Source organism: Bactrocera dorsalis, chromosome 5, assembly GCF_023373825.1.
Source record: "Bactrocera dorsalis isolate Fly_Bdor chromosome 5, ASM2337382v1, whole genome shotgun sequence".
NCBI classification, from domain to species: Eukaryota; Metazoa; Arthropoda; class Insecta; order Diptera; family Tephritidae; genus Bactrocera; species Bactrocera dorsalis.
This window is the reverse complement of record NC_064307.1, coordinates 33,883,043-33,904,808: the sequence shown is the minus strand read 5'-3', so window position 1 is coordinate 33,904,808 and position 21,766 is coordinate 33,883,043. Positions and strand designations below refer to the sequence as shown.

Sequence of the window (21,766 nt, the reverse complement as noted above, 5' to 3'; positions counted from 1 at the left end):
ACAGCTGTTTTTTGATCTTTCTAACGGCAGTGAGAACACTGTTGGGTTATGAAATGATTAAATGTAATCTAATCTTTGAAATTTTCGGTCTGAACATAATATAATATTTGAGATACAGTAGTATATGCGGCAGCCTGAGTATCGGCGCGTATATGTATATGCGTACATGCGCTTCTTTATGCTGTTTCCTGCGTTGTTATCTATCTTTCCTGCTAGCAAAGACTTCCGACTGAAAGAACCTCTAGGCCGATTTGGGCGTCATTCTTGCAACCGCTGCTGCCACATTTGGATGCTCTTGTCCCTCTCTCTTGGAGGTTTCGGTTTCCGTGGCTTACCGTGTTTATATGTATGTTGTTTATAATCACAATTATGGGTAACCAATTCTTCTGCAAACAGATTTAATTACGTTAGCAAAATGTGTTCCTAGTTTACCTAGAGTAAACCCAGAGGAACACTTTACATGTACGAACGAATGGAGCAACCTTACATAGTGAGTTTACGAACCATCAAATCTGTACTATCGCCCAACAGGTGGCGCACTAGCGTAAACATTTCTGTTTGAAATCGTATAATTGCTATAACTCGAATGTGCTTGGAAAAAATTAGTATCAAAGCCTGTTACAATTCTTTATGTTCCTTAAAATATTATTGCTCAAATGTAAAACTGTATAAGAAATATTTTTGTAAACTTAAATCCTTGTACCATAATTGCTTTCGAAGCAACCCTGACGGCGCTCACATCGCTAATTCTCAATTCTGCTTTGTGTAACCGTTCCCGCTCACTCACACTCTCTCACTACACCACATTAAACATTTGTGTGCGTTCGTGACATTTCGGCTGTCATTTGGCCACTGTTTACAAGCAGTGTATAGAAAAAATCTGCCGCGTTAGGTCATATTGCAAACGTGTGTCTGTCGATTTTTGAGCATACCAAGGCGAAAATTAAACAAATATAATAATCAAAATGTGCAAAGTGCTGTGTCAGTGAAATTAAACAGATAAAAACCAAACAGTGTGGGTGTAAAATGCTTCAGCAAGTGTAATTTATCGGAAATGCAATTGTAAGGCAAGCACATTTTTTGAACGAGTCGTCAAGGGAATCGCAAAAATAGTTTACGGCAGCCATTAGTCGGTTAGCAGAGACAAAGATTTTCCCGTTGCGTGTGTGCTGGTTTGATACATCGTGCGCTCCCCTGCCGTCCGTTGTGCGATTCAACGTATCCGAAAGTGCATGTGGACAGCAGTGCGCGTACAAATCTTGGATGATTATATTTCTCTTGTCTTGTTTATCATACCTTCCTCATTACATTGTAAAAATTGCATGCCATTAGCTGTGCTAGTGTTTGTGTTTGCTGGCGACAACACGCGTATCATTTTCCCTTACCGATTCGTGGGCAACTTAGCGCTCATGTTAAAGTAAAATCAAAATTCGCTCAAATCAATAATTAAATTGAATTCATTTTGTTTAAGGTGAACATTAAACGTTTAAACGACATTATAATAATATTTACATTACGCTATAAACCAACTACGAATGCAACCCTGCTTCGTGCATTGAGAAACGTCAATAAGCAGGCGTCGACTCTCCGATTATCTGCTGTTTCGCTTTTGTGTTGTTTTTTGTCATTTTTGTTTGTATCTCGTCGCACTCCTCAACACGCTTTTCATAAAGTTATCCAACAAGTCACCAACAGTCCATCCAATCAGTCATCCATCCAATTTGAAATACTTTTATGACCGTTTCTTCGTGTGTGCCCGCAGCTCGTCAACCCACACACAGCTACAGCTGTTCGACGTTTTTGTGTGTTTTTTTTTTTTTGCGTTTGCTGTTTGGAAGCATTAACTGTGCGATATATTGGCACACGCGTTAACTCGTATCTTAGCGCTTATGCAAAAATTGCAAAAATATTAAAAATAAAAAAATACCTAATTAAATTACAGATTGCTTTGTGAAAATGGTGCGAAGAAATTGCTAAATTATATTAATAGCAGTGTCACACTAAAGTGTAACAATTTGAAAAGTTGCAACCGCCTCCACACCCCATACAAAATTGTGCTGCCTTTGTAGCGTTATTTCGGTATTATTAAAATATGTGAATAAGTGAAAATAAAGGAACCGGAAAGTAGTAAAATAAATATTTGAAAGATAAGAAATTCACTCGCTGTCCGCACTATCTCACTTTCTTTTTTTAATGTCTTTTCGTTGTTAATTTCTATGCATTCGGTTCGCTGGAAACGTGTTGGTTTGGTGGAGGCGGCGTACATTCGTGTTGATATCAAATATATTGTCTAGATATACATACATAAGTACATATGGACGTGCTATCAAAGTGAATTGAACTTTCAAATGTCGCTGATATTAAAAAGAGTTTGAAAAAAACCCGAAAAATAATTTGGCATGAGCATAGGCATACATATAAACATAAGTTCCATCGAAAACAATAACAATTATGCATACATATATTATAGGTGTTTGTAAATAAAAAGGCAAACCATTGTGGCCTATAGATCGATATAACCCCGCTCCGCTGTCCAAAAAAAAAAAAAACTACGTGCGTTTCCTTTGCGGTCCCGTCCTCTACGTTTTAAAACTTTTTACCTATAAAAGCAGTATAACAGCAGTTAAAAGAAAAAAAACAACAGTGCGTTCAAACCTAATTGATCTTCAAAATCAAATAATTAAAAATATTAAGTGCATAGTTCAAAAGTTTTAAGCATAGCAATTTATGGTATATAATGAAAAGTTAAATTCTGTCTATATTGTAAGCAGAAAATAATCATTAAGTTTCGCAAAATAGCAGTGAAGTGTAAAAAATAAATATTTGAAGTGATTTAAAGTGATAATTTTATAATCAATTTGTCATTCCGTCGGTGGTTATCAATTAAGCCGTTAGTGCACGTGATTCAATGATGCACTACTCAATGGAGCGGAGTCTATCAGCTGGTGGGGCTGATTCCTCCATGCACAACAACACCACCAACAATACCACTTCAACAACAACACTCGCGATGTCAGCTACGAAGAACACAAAAGACGGTAAGTAAATGCTAGTGCGAATACAAAATGTGCGAAGAATACAAATGCAAAGAAATTGTGCAAAATAAATAAAAATAATGCTGCAGTATGATTGTGCATAGTAATGTGATGCTAATAGGAAGAGAAATATTTCAAAATACAATGCTAGAAATTTAGTTGGCATTTTAGCTACATAGGTAAAATACTATTAAATCTTAAAAAATTAGTTGGAATTTTAGCTTGTTAAAAATAATAAACCTTAATGGCAATGAAGTAATATCTCTATGAAATAAATAAAAAAAAATGGAATAAAAAATTCAATAATTCTATTCGAATAAATGTGTATGTATGTATTTTCCTAATGTAATTAACGTATGCAAGCTGTGCTTTCTTGCATAATCACTTGGTTGTACATTTATTTTATTTTATGAAATGACCCAAATTCAAGTTTTTGCTTTTAACTACGGTATTCAGCTCACTACAATTTGTAAAACTGCTGGCTGTTCATAGCCCAACTCTTTGCAAAAAAAAAATCCCTTGCGGTTATTTTGTTGCTGATACTTCTGCTCTGCTGCTGCGCAAAAGTTCAAGGTCTAACGTCATTCGGGTCAGTTTTAATAGTATCTGCGTAAAAACATATTAACATAGCAGCAAACATATAAAACTGCAGATGCTGTATAGTCGGTCCTTGCTCGGTTGCTGCTTTTGGTGAAGCACAAAAAAGTCGCTTGTGAATGATTATGAATAAAAAATAAGTGGCTATGAAAGCATACAACAACAGATATACTAAACCTATGTACATATATTTATATTGGATATACATAAACCGTGAAGTATTTAAATTACCGCAAATGAAAACAATAAAACTGAAATTCGGAGAATTTTCTTTAACTCACATCATTATACTTATAGGGTGTCTCAATTTTTCCAACACTATTCCATCTATGATCTATAATAATACTTCACTCTGATATGTACGACCGTTAGGTGAATAAAACGATAATACTCTGTAGCAAAAGTATAAACACATTTACATTTACATTTCAATGCGTCTGCATCTTGTGAAAAGCATGTAAATTAAAAAACTATATAAACAAATTATTAACGGCCACTTCACAGTGGGTGCGCGCACACCTGCCTGTTTAAATTGACGTCAAAATGCCAAACGCAGCACCCGAGTGGCAAATCAATAAGACAACCGAATGACAGCGCGCAATGGGCCAGTCAATTCCTATACAGAAATCAAATTAAATTACAAAAACTTTGTTGTAATTGAATTGCAATGAAAATAAGAGGTTTCAATCACGCACACCCACACGCACACAACGTACACAAATAGGCACACACCCTAAATGAGGGAAATGAAATGAAAACTGTCAATAGCAAATTGTAGCTGGAATGCACGAGGGCGGTTCGGGGGCTGTCGTCAAAGTTTTTAATTTGAAACTATAATTGACTAACGAAGTACAAATTAGTAATGATGTGCGAACAAAGCAATAGCAAATTACAGGGCGAGCGCTGTAAACGAGGTGCCATATGGAATTTCAGCGCCATGCAATTAGAAGGTACTGCGGACTAGCAAACAAACGCTTGTAGAATTGTAAATTATGGTAGTTTGTTTGTATGAGTGCTGACAGTTAGCATGTAACGTGTTTAAGAAAGTTGATTGCACTTAGCGTTATTTTCGCAAGGGCCGCGCGAAGGCCTATGACGACATGATGCTTCGCATGCCACTTGAGGAAGGGCATAATTGTGGCTGAGTGTATTTATTTTTCGCCATGAACTTTGATTTGATAGAATAATGTCGCAGCTTTATAATGCAATTACGACCCACTTAAATAGGGGAAGACTGTTGCATATACAAATAACTGTAAGGAACTAGATATATAGTATGTACTTATGTATATGAATGAAGAAAAATATACTGTAACAATTGCTTACTTCAAGTTTTCAAAGCATTTGTGTGCAATATGTGCCTCGACATAATTAGCGCAATTGTGCGAAAAGCGAGTCATATTCAACTTGGAATGTATTGTACTTTGTATCTTCTTATTGTGTAACTCGCTACACCTAACTTTTTTAAGATTGTAGATATGGACACATGTACGAATACTTTGACTGATAAGCATTTGCCTCAATTTTCTGTGTGCTTAGATAAAATGAATATAATATTTTTGCTGTCACCGAATATATTTTGATGAATTCAGTTTGTGGTGAAATACTTCATGGTAGGTAGGTAGGTAGGAGTGCAGCCCTGTTGTCTTTCGGGCTCCATTAGCACTTGCTTTGCCATTCTGATGTGCTATTCGTAGACCTTCTGTATCTGCTATCACGTACTTCATGGCAGCCGCTTATATTTTTAGTGTTAAGTTTTTATTTATACTGTACTTAGTTAAATCTATCTGCTTCTAATTTTGGAAAAAAATATTAACTTCGGTTGTACCAAATATAAAACCTTTCATAAATACAAAATATTTCTTAAAAACACTTGTTTTTCATTGGTTAGCTGTATGCCTATGTTAGGTTTGATTAGGTTAATCTGCCAGGTGAATAAGCCATTCATACACCAGTTTTGGTCCTTTCAGATGCCAGATGGAGTTCAGCTGCTAGGTTCAAGAGTAGTCATATTTTAGGGAATTTTAACAGACTCTGCGGCCTTACTATCGATACCTTCTCCGTATCATACCGTAGAGACTCCAGAAACTTACATCGTAGTCTTGCCAATGCGGGACAAGTAAATCAAGAGATGATCCATTGTTATGGTGCCTTGCTCTAGACATTTCCTACAGTTTTCTCGATCAGCCCCATCCTGCGAGGGTGTGTCGCCACCAAAAAGTGATCAGTTCGCATTCCCATCATGTTCCTACACTCTCTTCTATCGAGTGCCAATAAAAATTTTGTGTACCCCCGATCTACCGTTTTGCACATGACCCATCGGTTTTTAATTTTCTTTACCATGCTTCTGTCGAGATTGTCGTATAGACAATGCATGGGTTACCCAATGTTGGTCACGTTTTCGGATGTTAGCCGTACACCATTCTTGGCAATCTCGTCCACTATTTCATTGCCCTCGATGCCTTTGTGGCTTGCACAATGTAAAAGTGAAGTTGCTTGCTGCTGGTAAGATTTTCCACTGCTGCCCTGTTGTTGCCAAGACTTTTCTGGCCGGTATGCGATATAAGGTTAATGTCTAACCTAACCTATATACATACATATGTAGCGCAGTTATGTGCTATAGTCACTCGATCGTAACAATTTCTTGTAGAATTACATCGTTGCTTGGGAAAATAACCCGAGCCAAATAGAATAGCTTGGGTTCCTTTGACCACCGATTTTGTTTCAGGACACAAAAAAAGTCACAGGGTGACATGTCGGGCGAATAAGGCGGCTGTTGCAACACGGCGATCCCTTTAGAGGCCAAGAGAGGACACGTTGAGGGCGGTGTGGCACGGCGCGTTGTCGTGATGAAGGATCCAGTTACGAGCGATGTCTGGGCGCACCCTGTTGACTCGTTTTCGCAATCTTTCGAGTACTTGGCAATAGTAGACTTAATTCACAGTTTTCCCCGGTGGAACGAATTCTTTGTGGACGATTCCACGGCTGTCAAAAAAGGCAATAATCATCGTTTTCACCTACGACTTGCTCATGCCAGTTTTTTTCAGGCGGGGAGCGTGCGGAGACAATCTGGGCACGACTAAGAGCACTATCACCATACACTCTTACAATTTTAGCGTACGTTTCCGAAGCTGCTTCGCTCAATCTGTCGCAAAATTTTATCGCGACGCGTTGATTTTGTTTTTCCATTTTCGTGACGAGCACTACAAACACACATCTACTCAACTTGACGCAGCAGGCGATCTAAACAAGCTAGAGCGATGGTACAAATATCAATGGAGAGGGGAGGGATGCCGGAAAAAGAGAAAGGGTCACAGGTTTACCACAAGCGCGGCTATAAAATCCGTCTCATTACTTAATTGTCAATCCTCGTATATGCTATAGTGACTCCATCTAAAAAATTGATCTTAATATTGCAACATTGCCTTAGACAATAGTTTATGCCAGCTTTTGTGAAAATATCTCGTCAAATTAAACAGTTTTCAATAGACACACTTGATTTCGACCATTCAGTTTATATGGCAGCAATATGTTATAGAGGTACAATATCGGTAGTTACGACAAACTGAGGCACTTGCTTACGTTAGGTTTAGGACTGACATACGGTTTTATAGGGCCTTCGACGTTTCGTTTTGGGGTATTGTGTCCTGTTCATTGGGGGTGCTTTTTGTTCGTTTTCTCTTACCTCCTAACGTATTAGAAGCTATCAAGCTAATTTACGAATTTCTCAGTTGTTATTTTGTCGAGCGAAACTTTATTCTTTCCATGCTAAGGTTTATTTATTACCCTAACACTGATTTGAAGCTGGTAATGCAGTAAGAGTACGCTCTGAGGATTGTTCTCAGAGATGAAACATTCTGCACTTCCATAGTTCGCAACTGATTTCCAATCTCAATATACATATATAACCTCTAATATCGTATTAACATATTATTTAAAGAAATAAAAAAACTTTCAACAGTTTTTGTACACGTAATTTAAATATATTCTACTGCAGTTGACCGCATTTGAAATTCTGCCAGGACTTCTACACGCTGATTTTCTTCTTTCACAAAATTTCACCGTTTACCGTTTCTGCCTTAATCGCAAGCAAGTTGCTACACATTTTTACTTGGGTTGCAAGCGAATTCAATGAATTGTTTATTGTGGCAAGACCAAAAGTGAAATATGTACTAACAATACATTAAAAATTTTGAAGACAAGAATGCTGTGGTTCATCGTGTACATTCATAGTTATGTAAATTAAATGTATCAATCCCTTTTATTGTGGTTTCTTTGTTGTACATTAAGACTGCACTTTGACAAATGAAAAATTTTTCACTATTGTAAGCGGTTTGTAGGTGAAAATTTAGTATAACCATCAAATGGAGATAACAGATATAAAAAAATGAGTTTGACCTTGACTTTCATTTAGGATATTAAACACTGTATCTTCGCTAACATAAAATTGCTGTCAACCTGTTAATAACGTGAAATACCTAGGGCTTATTCTTGAGAGAATGCTTTTACGAGGGCTGTCCGATTAATAACCAACCTCAACGTGAAGCTAGCGGCACATCTGAAAAAAAAGTTTCTACTTCAAATTGTGCATATTATAATAGCTACTCGCCAAAATTTCAGAAATTTATCTTGCGCAATTATCTGTTGACAGTCGTTTTTGTGAGTCTATTTCGGTGATTTCCCCAAAATGGAAAAAATTGAATATCGAGCTGTAATTAAATTTTTATTTTTGAAAGGCAATACGCCTTCACAAATCAAAGATGAGTTGGACTCTGTGTATGGTGACTCTGCACCATCGATTACCACCGTAAAATTTTGGGCAGCTGAATTTAAACGTGGTCGCAGGAGCTTGGAAGTTGATGAACGTCCTGGGCGTCCAAAAACTGTAACCACTAACGATAACATCGCTAAAGTTCATCAATTGGTACTAGACGACCGCCGGATTAAAGTTAGGGAAATAGCTGAGATTATGAAGATGTCAAAAGAAACTGTTTGTCACATATTAAACCAAGATTTGGGCATGAGAAAGCTGTCCGCGCGTTGGCTGCCGCGTTTGCTTACGCTAGACCACAAACGTGCGGGCATGAACATTTCCAGCGCTCTGTTGGCTCAGTTTAGAGGCAATAAGACCGAATTTTGGCGCCGATTGATAATTGTAGACGAAACTTGGATTCATCATTATACGCCCGAAACAAAAAACCAATCTAAACAGTGGATTGAAAAGGGGGAACCAGCCCCAAAAAAACCTAAAGCTGTGTATTCGGCTGGGAAAGTGATGGCGAGTGTTTTTTGGGACAGCCATGGAATTATTTTTATCGACTATCTTGAAAAAGGAAAAACTATAACAGGAGCATACTACGCATCATTATTGGACAAGCTAAAGGAAGAAATTTCGAAAAATCGGCCACATTTGTAAAAAAAGAAAGTCTTGTTCCATCAAGACAACGCACCATCTCACACCTCAACAGTCGCCATGGCGAAAATCCACGAATTGCGGTTCGAACTGCTTGACCATCCACCTTATTCACCGGATCTAGCACCAAGCGACTTTTTTTTGTTGCCTTATATTGTTGTAGAGGAACTATAGGAAGATGTGGGGACTCTCATCAAAATTGTTGTTTTTGTTTTACGAAACCATGGTCAAGCCAATATCGGCTCGACTTAGCTTCGTACAAATCAAAACAAAAAGAGCTAGGAGGGAATGTTAGAGGAGTTGCATATCGATGGATCCTTGGTAAAGCGATCGCCCAGAAGTATCAGCCTTGGTCAATAGGACATGACTTTGATTAGGGCAACACAAGGCCATACATTTACATAGGGACTTGTCAGAAGCTCTGGCGTCTTGATTGGTCAAGAGAAGCTTGTAAAACTTGACTCTTCGAGATTTTTGAAAATAGTAACAAAGTGTTTCTATGAGAGTGGAATTACTTTCAAAATGCCACCAAGTTATCGAACAAAAGAGTGTAATGCTCAATAATACCTTCAGTTTTGTGAAAAAGTTATGATTTCTTATCAAAGATAGGTAGCTAGAGTGGATACACACAGAGTGACAACACACCCAGGTCTTTTGGAGGCCCATTGTGAAACCACCGGGACTAAAAATCCCCTCGTTCGAGCATTTGGTCCAAGGCCTGATCGAACTGGATTGTTCGCTTAGACTTTAAACTTTACTTTGCCCCAATCGACCGACCCAAAACGTGAAATTATCTGCTCACCATTCCATTCCATTGATCGATGGTATGTGTGAGTAGTGGTGCCATCTTAATGAAACCAAATGTCGTCGAGATCAATTAGTCGGTGATTATGGCGAGACACCGGTCGTTACGTTCTCACCGGTATCATGTTTGAATAAATATGAACCTATGATTACACCGGTCCACAAACCCACCAAACCGTTGTTTTTTCTTGAATCTTTTCAGGTTGTTCTTCGTCCCAAATACGGCAATTTTGTTTGTTTACAAGAAATGGGCCTCATCGTTGAACAAAGTTTGGCTCGAAAACTTCGGTTTTTTTGGAACATACTTGGATCACCCTTTATAAACATAATTCTTGTTGTGAACACACTCTTTGCCAGAACAATAATGCTTTCTTTAATTACTGTGATCTCTGTTATTCGGAAGGCTCTTCTGGCATCTAATTTATCTGAGAAGATACCAATTCCCATTCGAGTACAGTATACTCTCGAAAAGTAAATCGATTGGTATTTTGGGTAATTTACTTTTTCGAATAATTTACTTTTCCAAATATATACATAAATTATCTGTTTTTATAATATTAAATGCATTTTTAAACTTAAAAATATTCATTCATTTATTTGCTTCAATAAAACATATGGATTTACATGAAAAACATATGTATTTATTATGAAGAGAAAAAATTTTGAATATTCTTTTGTTTTTTTTTTCTTTTGCAATATATTTTCTGACCATTTACATATGTACATATCTCAAAGTTTATTTACTAAACAGACGCGATAAACAAGAGAGTAAGTGTTTTTGCAACATCGTAAAAAACGCTGCTTGCATCGTTTCGAATTTTTTATCACATTCTCTGAAAAGTAAATTAAAAAATTTACTTTTTCGAGGTGCATGTGTAATCTTAAAGGTGATTTACTTTTCCGCGATTATTTACTTTCTGAGAATTTACTTTTCGAGAGTATACTGTATCTAGTTTGAACCCATCCGAATATTTATCCCTGTGATTATTTCCCACAATTCTCTGGAAAAGAAGGCAATATTTGAAAGCGCATTTAATTAAAATTTTATAGAAATAAGCGGCAACAAACTCAGTATCTTAGAATACCGCCTAATCTGGAGGAGCCCTCAGTATAAGAACTGACAGTCTTACATAACTAATGTCTAATCTACACTTGTTCCACTCTCTAACATTAAATGAGAGCTCTTCTCTACTAAAAGCAATGCGTTAAGTGCACGCTGACTTTAGCTGAATCACGAGCTCCTAAAGATAATGTTAGTTAATATTTGTATTCATTAGTTTCTTATTTTTTTTTTATCTGGTAGCGGCTAAGTATTTTTTATTGGTGAATAAAACAAAGCAAAAATATAATAATGCCAGCGGGACCTTATGTGTGTGAAACATTGCCAAATCCAGCGGTAGCGACCTTCATTTGAGATTTTAACGTTTTGTTTGCGTTTTGCTTAGATTTCCACGTATTCGCTGTTTAACTCATGTTTTGATATATTTATATATCTATGTAGATAAATATATACACGTAGGTGCGTTTGTACTTTATTTGCTTTGTTTGTGTGACCTGATTTGCTGCTCTCGTGAAATTTGCACGGAAATCGCACGCTAATACCCAAACCGTAGCTCTGCTTAAAGCATTCATGCTCACCCATTCACCAAAGCAACAACTCGAAAACACTCGAGCGAGATAAACAGATACCTACGAACACTGAGCACGCAACTGTTTGCGAAATTTCTTTCTACGATTCGCATGAGTGTATGCTTTGAAACCACCAACACACGAAAGCGCATACAGTTGAACTTCCCTAACTTGAATCACCATAAACCACAAAAAAAGTTCGAGTTAGAAACATCCAAGCTATGGTAGGAAATTTGTATGAAATTTGACTTGTATTGCCAAAATTTCGAGTTATGGCGTACTTCGAGTTATGGAAGTTCGAGTTATGGCGTACTTCGAGCTATAAGAAGTTCGAGTTATGGAAGTTCAACTGTATTTATATAGCTAAATTTTTTACATACATGTGATCTCCATGCCTCTTTTATCATGGCATTCCAATTTATCTTTTGAATGCTTCGCTATCTTTTGCTTTATTTGCTTAGTTGGTTTAAGCAGCTAGAAAAGAGACCGCTACTTAGCAAGTACGGAATGTACTATGAAAAATAACGGTGTAAAATTTATGAACGTATGTAAGCTTGTATATCTACATACATAAGTACATATATAAAAAATATACTTGTAGTTAGCATTGCTGCGCCAGCTGGTTTTCCGCTAAGTTCCCACTTTGCTTGTGCTTAACCCCCGCTTAAAGCTTGAGCGCTCGCATTAATCTGTTGTAACTATTAATCTGTTAGTTTTTTTGGTTTCTTTTTCAATTCTTCGCATCTCATGCATTATTTCTGCTTTTAAAACTAGTTAAGTAACGGCCTTCAAAAAGAACTTGTTCGTAAATATTTACAACCTTTGATGGAGTGTAACTTTATGTTTTGACGCCCACACAGCAAAGTACACAACTGGCGCGGCCGAATAAGGCTTGCTCCAGCTAGCGAAACGCAAGTATTGTATGCGTTGCCCTTGAGGCCTTTGAAATCGCGAAACTGAAAATAAAGCAAGAAATTTAATTGAATGGCATGATAAAAGACAATATTTCAAGTAACAATAAATGTGACTTGAAATAGCACAAACTGAAGAGTTTACTGAAAGGTACAAAAATGTATAAAAATAATTAAAAAATAGCATAAGATTGCTCAATTCGTTAGTATTTTGCACCATATCCACCATTTTTAATCACCGCTTCACATCTTCGCTGTGTGCTGTTCACCACTCTTTGACATCGTTCCTTTGAGGTTGAATACCGAATCTTCTCAATTCCAGTCCATAATTATTCAAAATGCTATTTTGGTCTTGACAGCATTCTATAAATTTTCTATTTGATTCAGATCCGGGCTTTACTGCCTTTGCTGTGTGCTTGCCTTGCATAAATGTCCAGTTTATGGGCATAATTCAAATACAAATGGCTACATTTTATTTTTTAGTATATTCAAATAATGAAACCGTTCAATTTTAGCATTTATTCGAACAATTGGCCCGACGTCATGCCATGAAAACACGCGCCAGTACTTCCACCAAAGCTCCAAAGCTCCCCATTCCACCTTAATGTATATAGATATGTCTATAGATCATGACGAGCTGGGTCGATTTAGCTACTAGTACCTTAATGAGGAGGAGCTGTTCATTGGTCGGAACCGCAAATATCGGACTACTATAGCATGTTCCTCTAAAATTGTGCTGGTTTGTCTCTGTAGGCCTTTGCAAAGTCCAGTCGAATTTTGATGTAGCGTTTTGACAGGTGTGGTTTTCTCTCACCAAACAGTTGAGCTTCGTTGCGCCGTCTTCCTACAAGCTTTCTGGACACGTCCACACCCTATTCGTCATTGACTTCTAACGTAATTTCTTTGGTTGACTTAAAAGAATCAGCTTTGCTCTTCCCTACTACGGTTTTGTCAACATTAATATCGGTTTTACGTGATCTTGGTTTTCTTGGTATCTTTTTGTCGAGACGAGATGAGTTTATTTTTGTTGCATAAAGAGCCTTATACTTGTATACCATTTTTCGAGAACAATGCATTATTTCGGCGTATAGAAAAAATAGAAAACCGTTACTGTTCTTACTGTTACAATTGAGAGATTATATATACTTGGAGGGCCATTCTTAGAGGTGTTTATCCACCATTTGATCCACCATTCGATTTTTTTGACCCACCTTAATGTATATAGATATGTCTATAGATCATGATGAGCTGGGTCGATTTAGCTACTAGTATCTTAATGAAGAGAAGCTGTTCATTGATCGGAACCGCAAATATCGGACTACTATAGCATATAGCTGCCGAACACTATATTTATTTTTGGTACTCATACTATATTAATGAAATATATATTTCCATCTCCTTCCTTTTCCGAGGTGCGTTGTTCTAGTGCTAGGTTGAAGATCAAACTCCTTCTCATTCCAATGTGAGCAGGGCAAAAGTGCCACCATTTGTCAGCTCATTGGTTGTGCAGCTACCAGAGATTTCAGACTGATGATGAAGTAGCTTGATGATATCCTCAGAGATTTAGTCTCTTAACAGTATCCACTTCTATCTGGAAGTGGAAAACACGTTAGTGGACCCGGAGGCTAAAGCTAAGATTGACGGAGAGCTACTTTCAAACTTTCTTTGCAACCTTCCTTCTAACTTCGAACCATGCGCGAAAGATCTCACTGCGCCTCTTCTCCAGCGATTCTTTTCCATCCGTATGCTCCTCGAAGGTATGCGAACAGATAAAAAGCCAATAGCTGCTGTGATGCAGTGATCCAAGTTTTCAGGAATGCAGTTGAAAAAGGAGAGTGTGGAGAAGTGTGCCCTAGTAAGGATCTCTTCACATGTGTACCCAGTTTATCTGAGCCTAAAAGCCCAGTCGAACGCATTTCCCCATTTATGCTCGGCTGAAGCGCACTTTTCGGCAATGCAATCACCGGCTATGTTCTGTGCGTAAAATGACAATAAATGCTATTGTTAGTGTAGTTCGCAGTGCACTCGAAATGCCGTTGGGAGGAATTCTTTGGTCTTCAAGCTTCTTAGTGAGTGTTTGCTTTTTCCAGCATTCTTCACGAGTCGAATACACTATAGACCATTGTTGCCTTTCCCTATAGCTCTTCTACAGCTCTATAAATAATGCTTATCTTACTCTCTCCTCAATGTTTGACCTTCATGAAAGCTTTCTATCCATCTTTCTATAAATTCTATATGTTTCACTTATCAACAGTTTGAAGACGCGAGCCTTCGAATAAAGGGAGAGGAACGTGTGAGATCTAATACCTCCAGCGGAATACTAAAACAATTCAGGTTTTACATTCGTCCAGTTAACAACATTTAAATTTTCTTGAAAATTCATATTTTTCCCTCGTCAAAGGACAGCTATTTTACTATTTCAATTATTTTTCCTCATGTGGCAACACCAATTGCCAACTCTATTTGTTTGCACTGACATTTATGCAAATGATTGCGTAATTAAAAGCTCTGAATAAATATTGAATTATTTTAAGAATGCAAATGACATTAAGAAAATTGCATAATTACAAGCTTTAAATAAATATTTATATTTTTTCCCTATGCAAATACTTGGCTTCACCAGCAGCCGTCCAGCAAACAAATTACCAAATATGTGTGTGTGTGTGTGTGCGCACAGAGCAAATTGAGTAAAATATGTCACTTTGCTGTCGTCATTGCGCCGGTTGCCTTCCGCTTGTCGCACTTTGGTCTGACGGCCAACCAATTGGTCTGCACTGAAAATTGTAATAATAAATAAATGCTTTTAAGTTATATTGATTTTCTTCATTGTGTTTTTCTTTTTGCACGTAATTTATTGCATGCTGCTCCAGAGCTAGTTTGCTCGCCACGCTTGTTGCTTATTGCAGTCGCCATTGTTGCCGTCGCTGTCCATGTTGACAATTGTTTGGAGGCAATAAGTTCGTATCTCATTCTCGATATCTTCCATTGTGTTTTCTCCTTTTGCTCAACGTACGTGCGTATGTGTGTGCATGCATGCTTGTTTGTTTTTTATATGTTTTTATATGTGTGCACATATAATTAATTGAAGTGGCGTCAGTCGCGTTGTGTCGCTGCAGATAACGTTTGTTCTTGGTCTCAATTGCTGCAATATCCCCACTCCAAGCGAGTTTCACTTCAATTACATACGTTTGCATTTGTATATATATATGTATGTATTTGCGGCTGCACCGTAAGCAACAAATACATAGTCTACGTTTTATTACATATTTTCCGGTACTGTCTTCTCATGTATTCCCTTCTATTTAATTTTTGTTCGCTTTTTTGAATGCCTCTCTTCTATAAAATTGTCAAAATGCATCTGGAGCTGGCTGTTTGAAACAACTTTTCATTGGCTTGGCATTTGTATAATAATAATAAATATAATCGATATATGTATGACAGCATAAATTCGTTATTCTAGCCTTTACTTTACTTAAGTTACAAAGATTACTTTAAAACCCAGGAGAAAAATAATAATTATATTATATATTGTGTAAGACAATAACTCTTCGCATGCCCAGATTTTCAGCACTAATACCTCAAACATTTACCAAGAGTTATCAAAAGCCGATTTGATATCACAAAATTTCACTTTTTTCTTTTATATTTTGTTGTGGGTTTTGACAGCTCTATTTCTCAAATCAAATTCATATCTTGCCACCCTTGACAGCAATTGCAGAAGATTTGTAGGTTAAGTCTGCTAAATATTCCCTGTAATATTCAAATTGCTAACTGCGTCGACCGTAGACGTTGGTGGGGTTGTCAAAAATTACTTTAAATGTTATGTCTTCGTTGGCAGGGTTTGAATCACTTCAGCGGAGCTTGGGTAATACTAAAAAGTAAGGTCTAAATACTAGTAAATCTAGCTACTCGTTGCTGTGGCTGTAAATAGTAAATACTACTATAGCAAACTATTCAATTCAGTGGATAAGGTGAAATACCTAGACCTTATTCTTAATAGCGAACTTTCATAGAGGACTAATATTGAGTATCGAGTGTATGGAAAAGGTAGGGACTCTTACGAAATGTGTTTTGGCTCTACGAAACCGTAGTCCATCCAATTAAGTTCTATGGTGTATGGCGCTTGGCGCATTGCATCCGTTAACATTGCCGGATGTTGTATTGCTGTGACGTGCGCTCTAAGGCTCAGTAAAGCTGTGTACTATACATATATGAAGATGTCCGAACAAGGACACGCCGAAGTTCGATCCTTCTTCAACAGCATATCCTGGATCACTGCGTCGCAGAGGCTACACGTGACGGCTTTTTCTCTGCTCGTAAAACCGTGAGGGATATATTGATGATTAGGAGCTGCTGAAGAAGAGGCATAGTGAGATTTTTCACGCATGTGTCGAAGCTGATCGTAGATCTCGCTAACCGTAAGTTCAAAGCTAGTCAAAGAATATCCGTCCTCACTGGAAACGGCTTCAAGCTACTTCAAATCTGATTCAGAATCGCTGGTAATTATAAAGACGATAAGGTTGCTAGAAAGACACTCTTATCCCGCTCACATCGGTATGGGACCGAGTTGGAACTCTATTGGCGTCTTGAATTCTAACATTAGAACCATGAATCCCGCGGGCGCTCAGCGGGTACTGGTCGATGACTGCCCCTGTACGATTTCAAGTTTATTTTGACCAAGATTAGAAAGCAGGAGATTTACTGAACTACTTGCCTTCAGGGAAGTTCATATTGCCGCAATCGTAGAGGTTCTCACCGGACATTCTTCAATAGGCATTCATTTTATAAGATTTAAAATTCTATCGGACGCAAATGTCCAAATTGAAGCGAAACTTTTCAAGCCCCTAGGTATCGAATATGTTGACCCAGTGTTTATATCTAATTAACTAACTAGTTCTAGTTTTATTCGTCGCATCGGGTAATGCTATACCTTTTTGGAAAGCTCATTTCATGCGTCGTTCGTAAGTTATAGCGTCGCAAACATGGAGCAAAATAAAGAGAAAGTACGGCATATTTTACAGTACTACTACGATAAAGGCAAAAATGCATCTCAAGCCGCCAATAAAATTTGTGCAGTTTATGGACCCGATACAGTTTCCATTTCCACCGCACACCGATGGTTTCAACGTTTTCGTTCTGGTGTAGAGGTGGTCGAAGATGCGCCACGCTCCGGAAGGCCTGTCGTCGAAAATTGCGATAAAATCGCAGAATTGGTCGAAAGAGATCGGCATAGTAGCAGCCGTAGCATCGGTCAAGAGCTGGGCATGAGTCATGAAAAATTCATTTCAATTTCAATAAAAATAAAATTCAATAAAAATACCGAAAGACTTTTTTGACAACCCATTATATACAAATATAGATTATATATTGTTATGAAAACTATAGAAAAATAATCAATTAAATTTAGTTTTAATCCCTCGAAAAGCCGATTCTTTGAGTTAATGGCTAATAACATATTTAACAGTGCATAGCTAAATAAAGCAGATAGAATGCGCTTTGCTCACGTTATCTCACTGCCTGTGCTAGTGTAGACTAGCCTCAGCCTGTTGCTTTTAAACTTTCTTGATGACAAATTCCTTGCTGTCTTCTAGTGCGTTCCTCGCCTTGTAAAGTTGGCTCTGTTCACTTACAGATTTATTTGGAGTAAATGTCTTTTAATCTTTTTGTCCCTAAAGCGGCAGTGCTTCTTCCAGTTCGGACAAATTAACACCCACAACCATTTCAATGCATTGCAGTGTCAAACAACGAAACGAGCAGCGAAATAAATGAGTGAATTATGTGTGGTTAATTTATTTATATATCTTCTCGGGTTTGTATGGGTTGTCTTCCTTCTGCAGGCCGATTTACAGAATGTTTGTGCAGTGGTGTGGCAGTTTGATGTGACAACAGTTTCGTGCTTGTTGCAACATTTACACTCTGTGTGCAACATGCAACGTGCAATGCATACGAATGTTTGCTATTCTTGTTTACAGTTTTTGACAGTTATTTTGGTTTATTTCTATTTATTTTTTTCTTCTTTAACACGTGTGGTGTCTTGTTTCGGAAAGTTTCCAAGGTTCACCTTGTAGTATTATGCTGGAAAGTTTCTGGTATATTTTTGTTATTATATCACCAACATTTCTACGCCCTCTGAAGTGTAAAAATAAAATTCAATTTCTCCACTACATTTCCGCCAACAAAGCACACGAAATGTCAAATGCCACTTAAAATTAATGTCCACTAAATCAAATGGAGTTATGGTAACATTTTCGCTTTAGCACGCCAGCTGTTACTTAGTATGCATTTATTTTTAAAACATTTTTTATTGCTGACTATTTTCAACTAGGAGAAATGTATGTATGTAAAGGATGATTTTTTAAGAGCTTGATAACTTTTTTAAAAAAAAAAACGCATAAAATTTGCAAAATCTCATCGGTTCTTTATTTGAAACGTTAGATTGGTTCATGACATTTACTTTTTGAAGATAATTTCATTTAAATGTTGACCGCGGCTGCGTCTTAGGTGGTCCATTCGGAAAGTCCAATTTTGGGCAACTTTTTCGAGCATTTCGGCCGGAATAGCCCGAATTTCTTCGGAAATGTTGTCTTCCAAAGCTGGAATAGTTGCTGGCTTATTTCTGTAGACTTTAGACTTGACGTAGCCCCACAAAAAATAGTCTAAAGGCGTTAAATCGCATGATCTTGGTGGCCAACTTACGGGTCCATTTCTTGAGATGAATTGTTGTCCGAAGTTTTCCCTCAAAATGGCCATAGAATCGCGAGCTGTGTGGCATGTAGCGCCATCTTGTTGAAACCACATGTCAACCAAGTTCAGTTCTTCCATTTTTGGCAACAAAAAGTTTGTTAGCATCGAACGATAGCGATCGCCATTCACCGTAACGTTGCGTCCAACAGCATCTTTGAAAAAATACGGTCCAATGATTCCACCAGCGTACAAACCACACCAAACAGTGCATTTTTCGGGATGCATGGGCAGTTCTTGAACGGCTTCTGGTTGCTCTTCACCCCAAATGCGGCAATTTTGCTTATTTACGTAGCCATTCAACCAGAAATGAGCCTCATCGCTGAACAAAATTAAAGCGCGAAACACATTTCGAACCGAACACTGATTTTGGTAATAAAATTCAATGATTTGCAAGCGTTGCTCGTTAGTAAGTCTATTCATGATGAAATGTCAAAGCATACTGAGCATCTTTCTCTTTGACACCATGTCTGAAATCCCACGTGATCTGTCAAATACTAATGCATGAAAATCCTAACCTCAAAAAAATCACCCGTTACTTACAGGATCATCTAAAGTGAAAAAATTACCTGTTTTAGTTAAAACCTTAACTCCGAAAACGGTATTTTTGGCAGGCTTTTTTTCAAAAAAAGAAATGAAAATTTCAGTGAAAATTTCGCGACTTTTATTATATAGTTGTAATCGAAAAAAAATGTTTCGGCCAAGTCTTTAAGAATTGTATCTCAAAGATCTGTGTAAAATTTCATGAAGATCGGTTGAGTAGTTCTCGAGAAATCTTGCCAACCGTCTTCAAAACCCTAGTTTCGAGAAAAACGCGTTTAATGACGGCGGTATTCAAGGGCAAATTGTAATTGTTGCGATCAGTTCTTCCAGAAAAATCGTTTTTACGAAGCATTCTCTTCACTGTTGAATCATTGATGTTCTTTTCATATGCTCGTTGAGCTCGTCGTGGAAAAATTTTCTTAGGGTTTCCTTCATTTGACGTATTATCGTCATTAAGGGATAGGTTCTTATTTGATCGGGTTTTGACTTTATTAAATATTCTATTATTTTTTTTAATATGCCTTTTTATGATGCACTGAACTGTGCTGCGAGGTCTGTTTGATGGTGATTTACCAATTCACGTTTTTCCGGAGATGTTTTCTTCACTTGATATATTTTATTGCTGACAATTTCGAATGCTTCAAAATATTCTTTACAAGGCAATATTCGTACACATTGATAGTGTCATGAATTGTCATCACAAATAATTCCAAAATCAGTTTAGTTTTGAGAGACTGAATAGAAGTAAACAAAGTTGAACAGCTCCGTACTTTCGTGAATAAATTCGTAATCTGGACGCGTGAAACGAAGACTTGAAATTTGCTAAGACATTCTGGGTAACTAAAAATAATTTTTTTTTTGTAGAAATATTTGTATTATGATAAAAATACTACTGAAAGTACACTTAAGAAGTAAAAACAAAAAAAAAATATTTCTATTTTTAGAATTTTTACTAAAAACGTTTAGTTCTCAAAAAAAAAAAAATTATAAATGCTTGAATGCAATAAACTGAAAATATATGTTCTTATCTCTAAGCTATAAAATGTCAATTTTATCATTCGGCCTTTACCATAGCCACACAATTAACGGAAACCGTTTGCAGTAGCTGTCAGTAACACACCGCAGTCAGCGAATTCATCGCACTGCACTCATCATAAGAATCATTAGACAGTCACAGTTGAGAGCCAGTGAATGGTCTATGACGAATGATGTCGGCAATAAATTTTAATTGTCCGATACTATCTTTGCACGCCGTTTTGCTACTTGCACACACATAGTCGGTGATTTAAAGTGTAAAAAGCGCGAATGGTAGACATGTTGAACTGTTGCTTCGCATGTAATAGAGGTTTTCATTTTCATCATTTCGCTTATCACCCAAGCGAAAATAATTGGATTCTCTAGAACTAGAAGTTGGTGTGTCCAATGAATAGGTAATAATGAATATTTGTTAAACCGAGTTTCGTGTATACTAACTAGCAGAGTGTATTCTACATGTATTCTACATTTACTCTTATGACTACTCTATTTTCGTCAATAGATAGGTGTCCTTTTTGGAAGCAACTAATTAAAGTTTTAACCAATCTAGATCTGCTTAAAAAGATCAAACTGTGAGAATTTACGAGGGTTGTCTTTTATATTTCGGATTTAAAGAACTAAAACATATATTAACTATCGAAAATTGCTTTACTGTTTTTCAAAATATTCTCCATTAAATAGATCTTTGCACTTTAGTATGCGTTTAAACCGATTTTCGAAGCACATTTGCCACCCTGATTGAGGAATCTCCTAAATTGACAAATTGTGTGCGATCCAGTAAATTCTTTCATTCAAATGTTCATGCAATATCGAATGTATGCTGATCCAACTAATGCCCACAGTAGTCTTAATCTCATGATGGCTCACGATTGAATTCATCTTATCAAAGATAATCACTGGTCTTTGATGACACTTCACCGCCAAAAATTGAACTGAGTTCATCGATGCACTGCCCCTGAGTTTAACCACATCACAAGTTCGAAAAAAGTAATGTCCCGAAAATGTTCGCGATTTAATTCCATATTTTGACCGAGATGAAAATTTCAAGTTACTGTAAA

The 21,766-nt window shown here is 37.1% G+C and overlaps 1 protein-coding gene across 3 annotated transcripts in view; it reads left to right on the top strand.

Moving 5' to 3' along the window:
• Positions 1–857: 857 nt before the first annotated feature.
• Positions 858–21,766, top strand: part of LOC105227140 (cyclin-dependent kinase 14) — a 335,072-nt gene continuing 314,163 nt past the window's right edge. For all 3 annotated transcript variants that reach the window (XR_003845847.2, XM_011206351.4, XM_011206350.4), the window contains exon 1: positions 858–3,038. Coding sequence is in view for 2 of the 3 variants with exons in the window: in XM_011206351.4 (XP_011204653.1) it covers positions 2,909–3,038 (130 nt within the window). In the remaining variant the exon portion in view is untranslated. The remainder of the gene's footprint in view (positions 3,039–21,766) is intronic.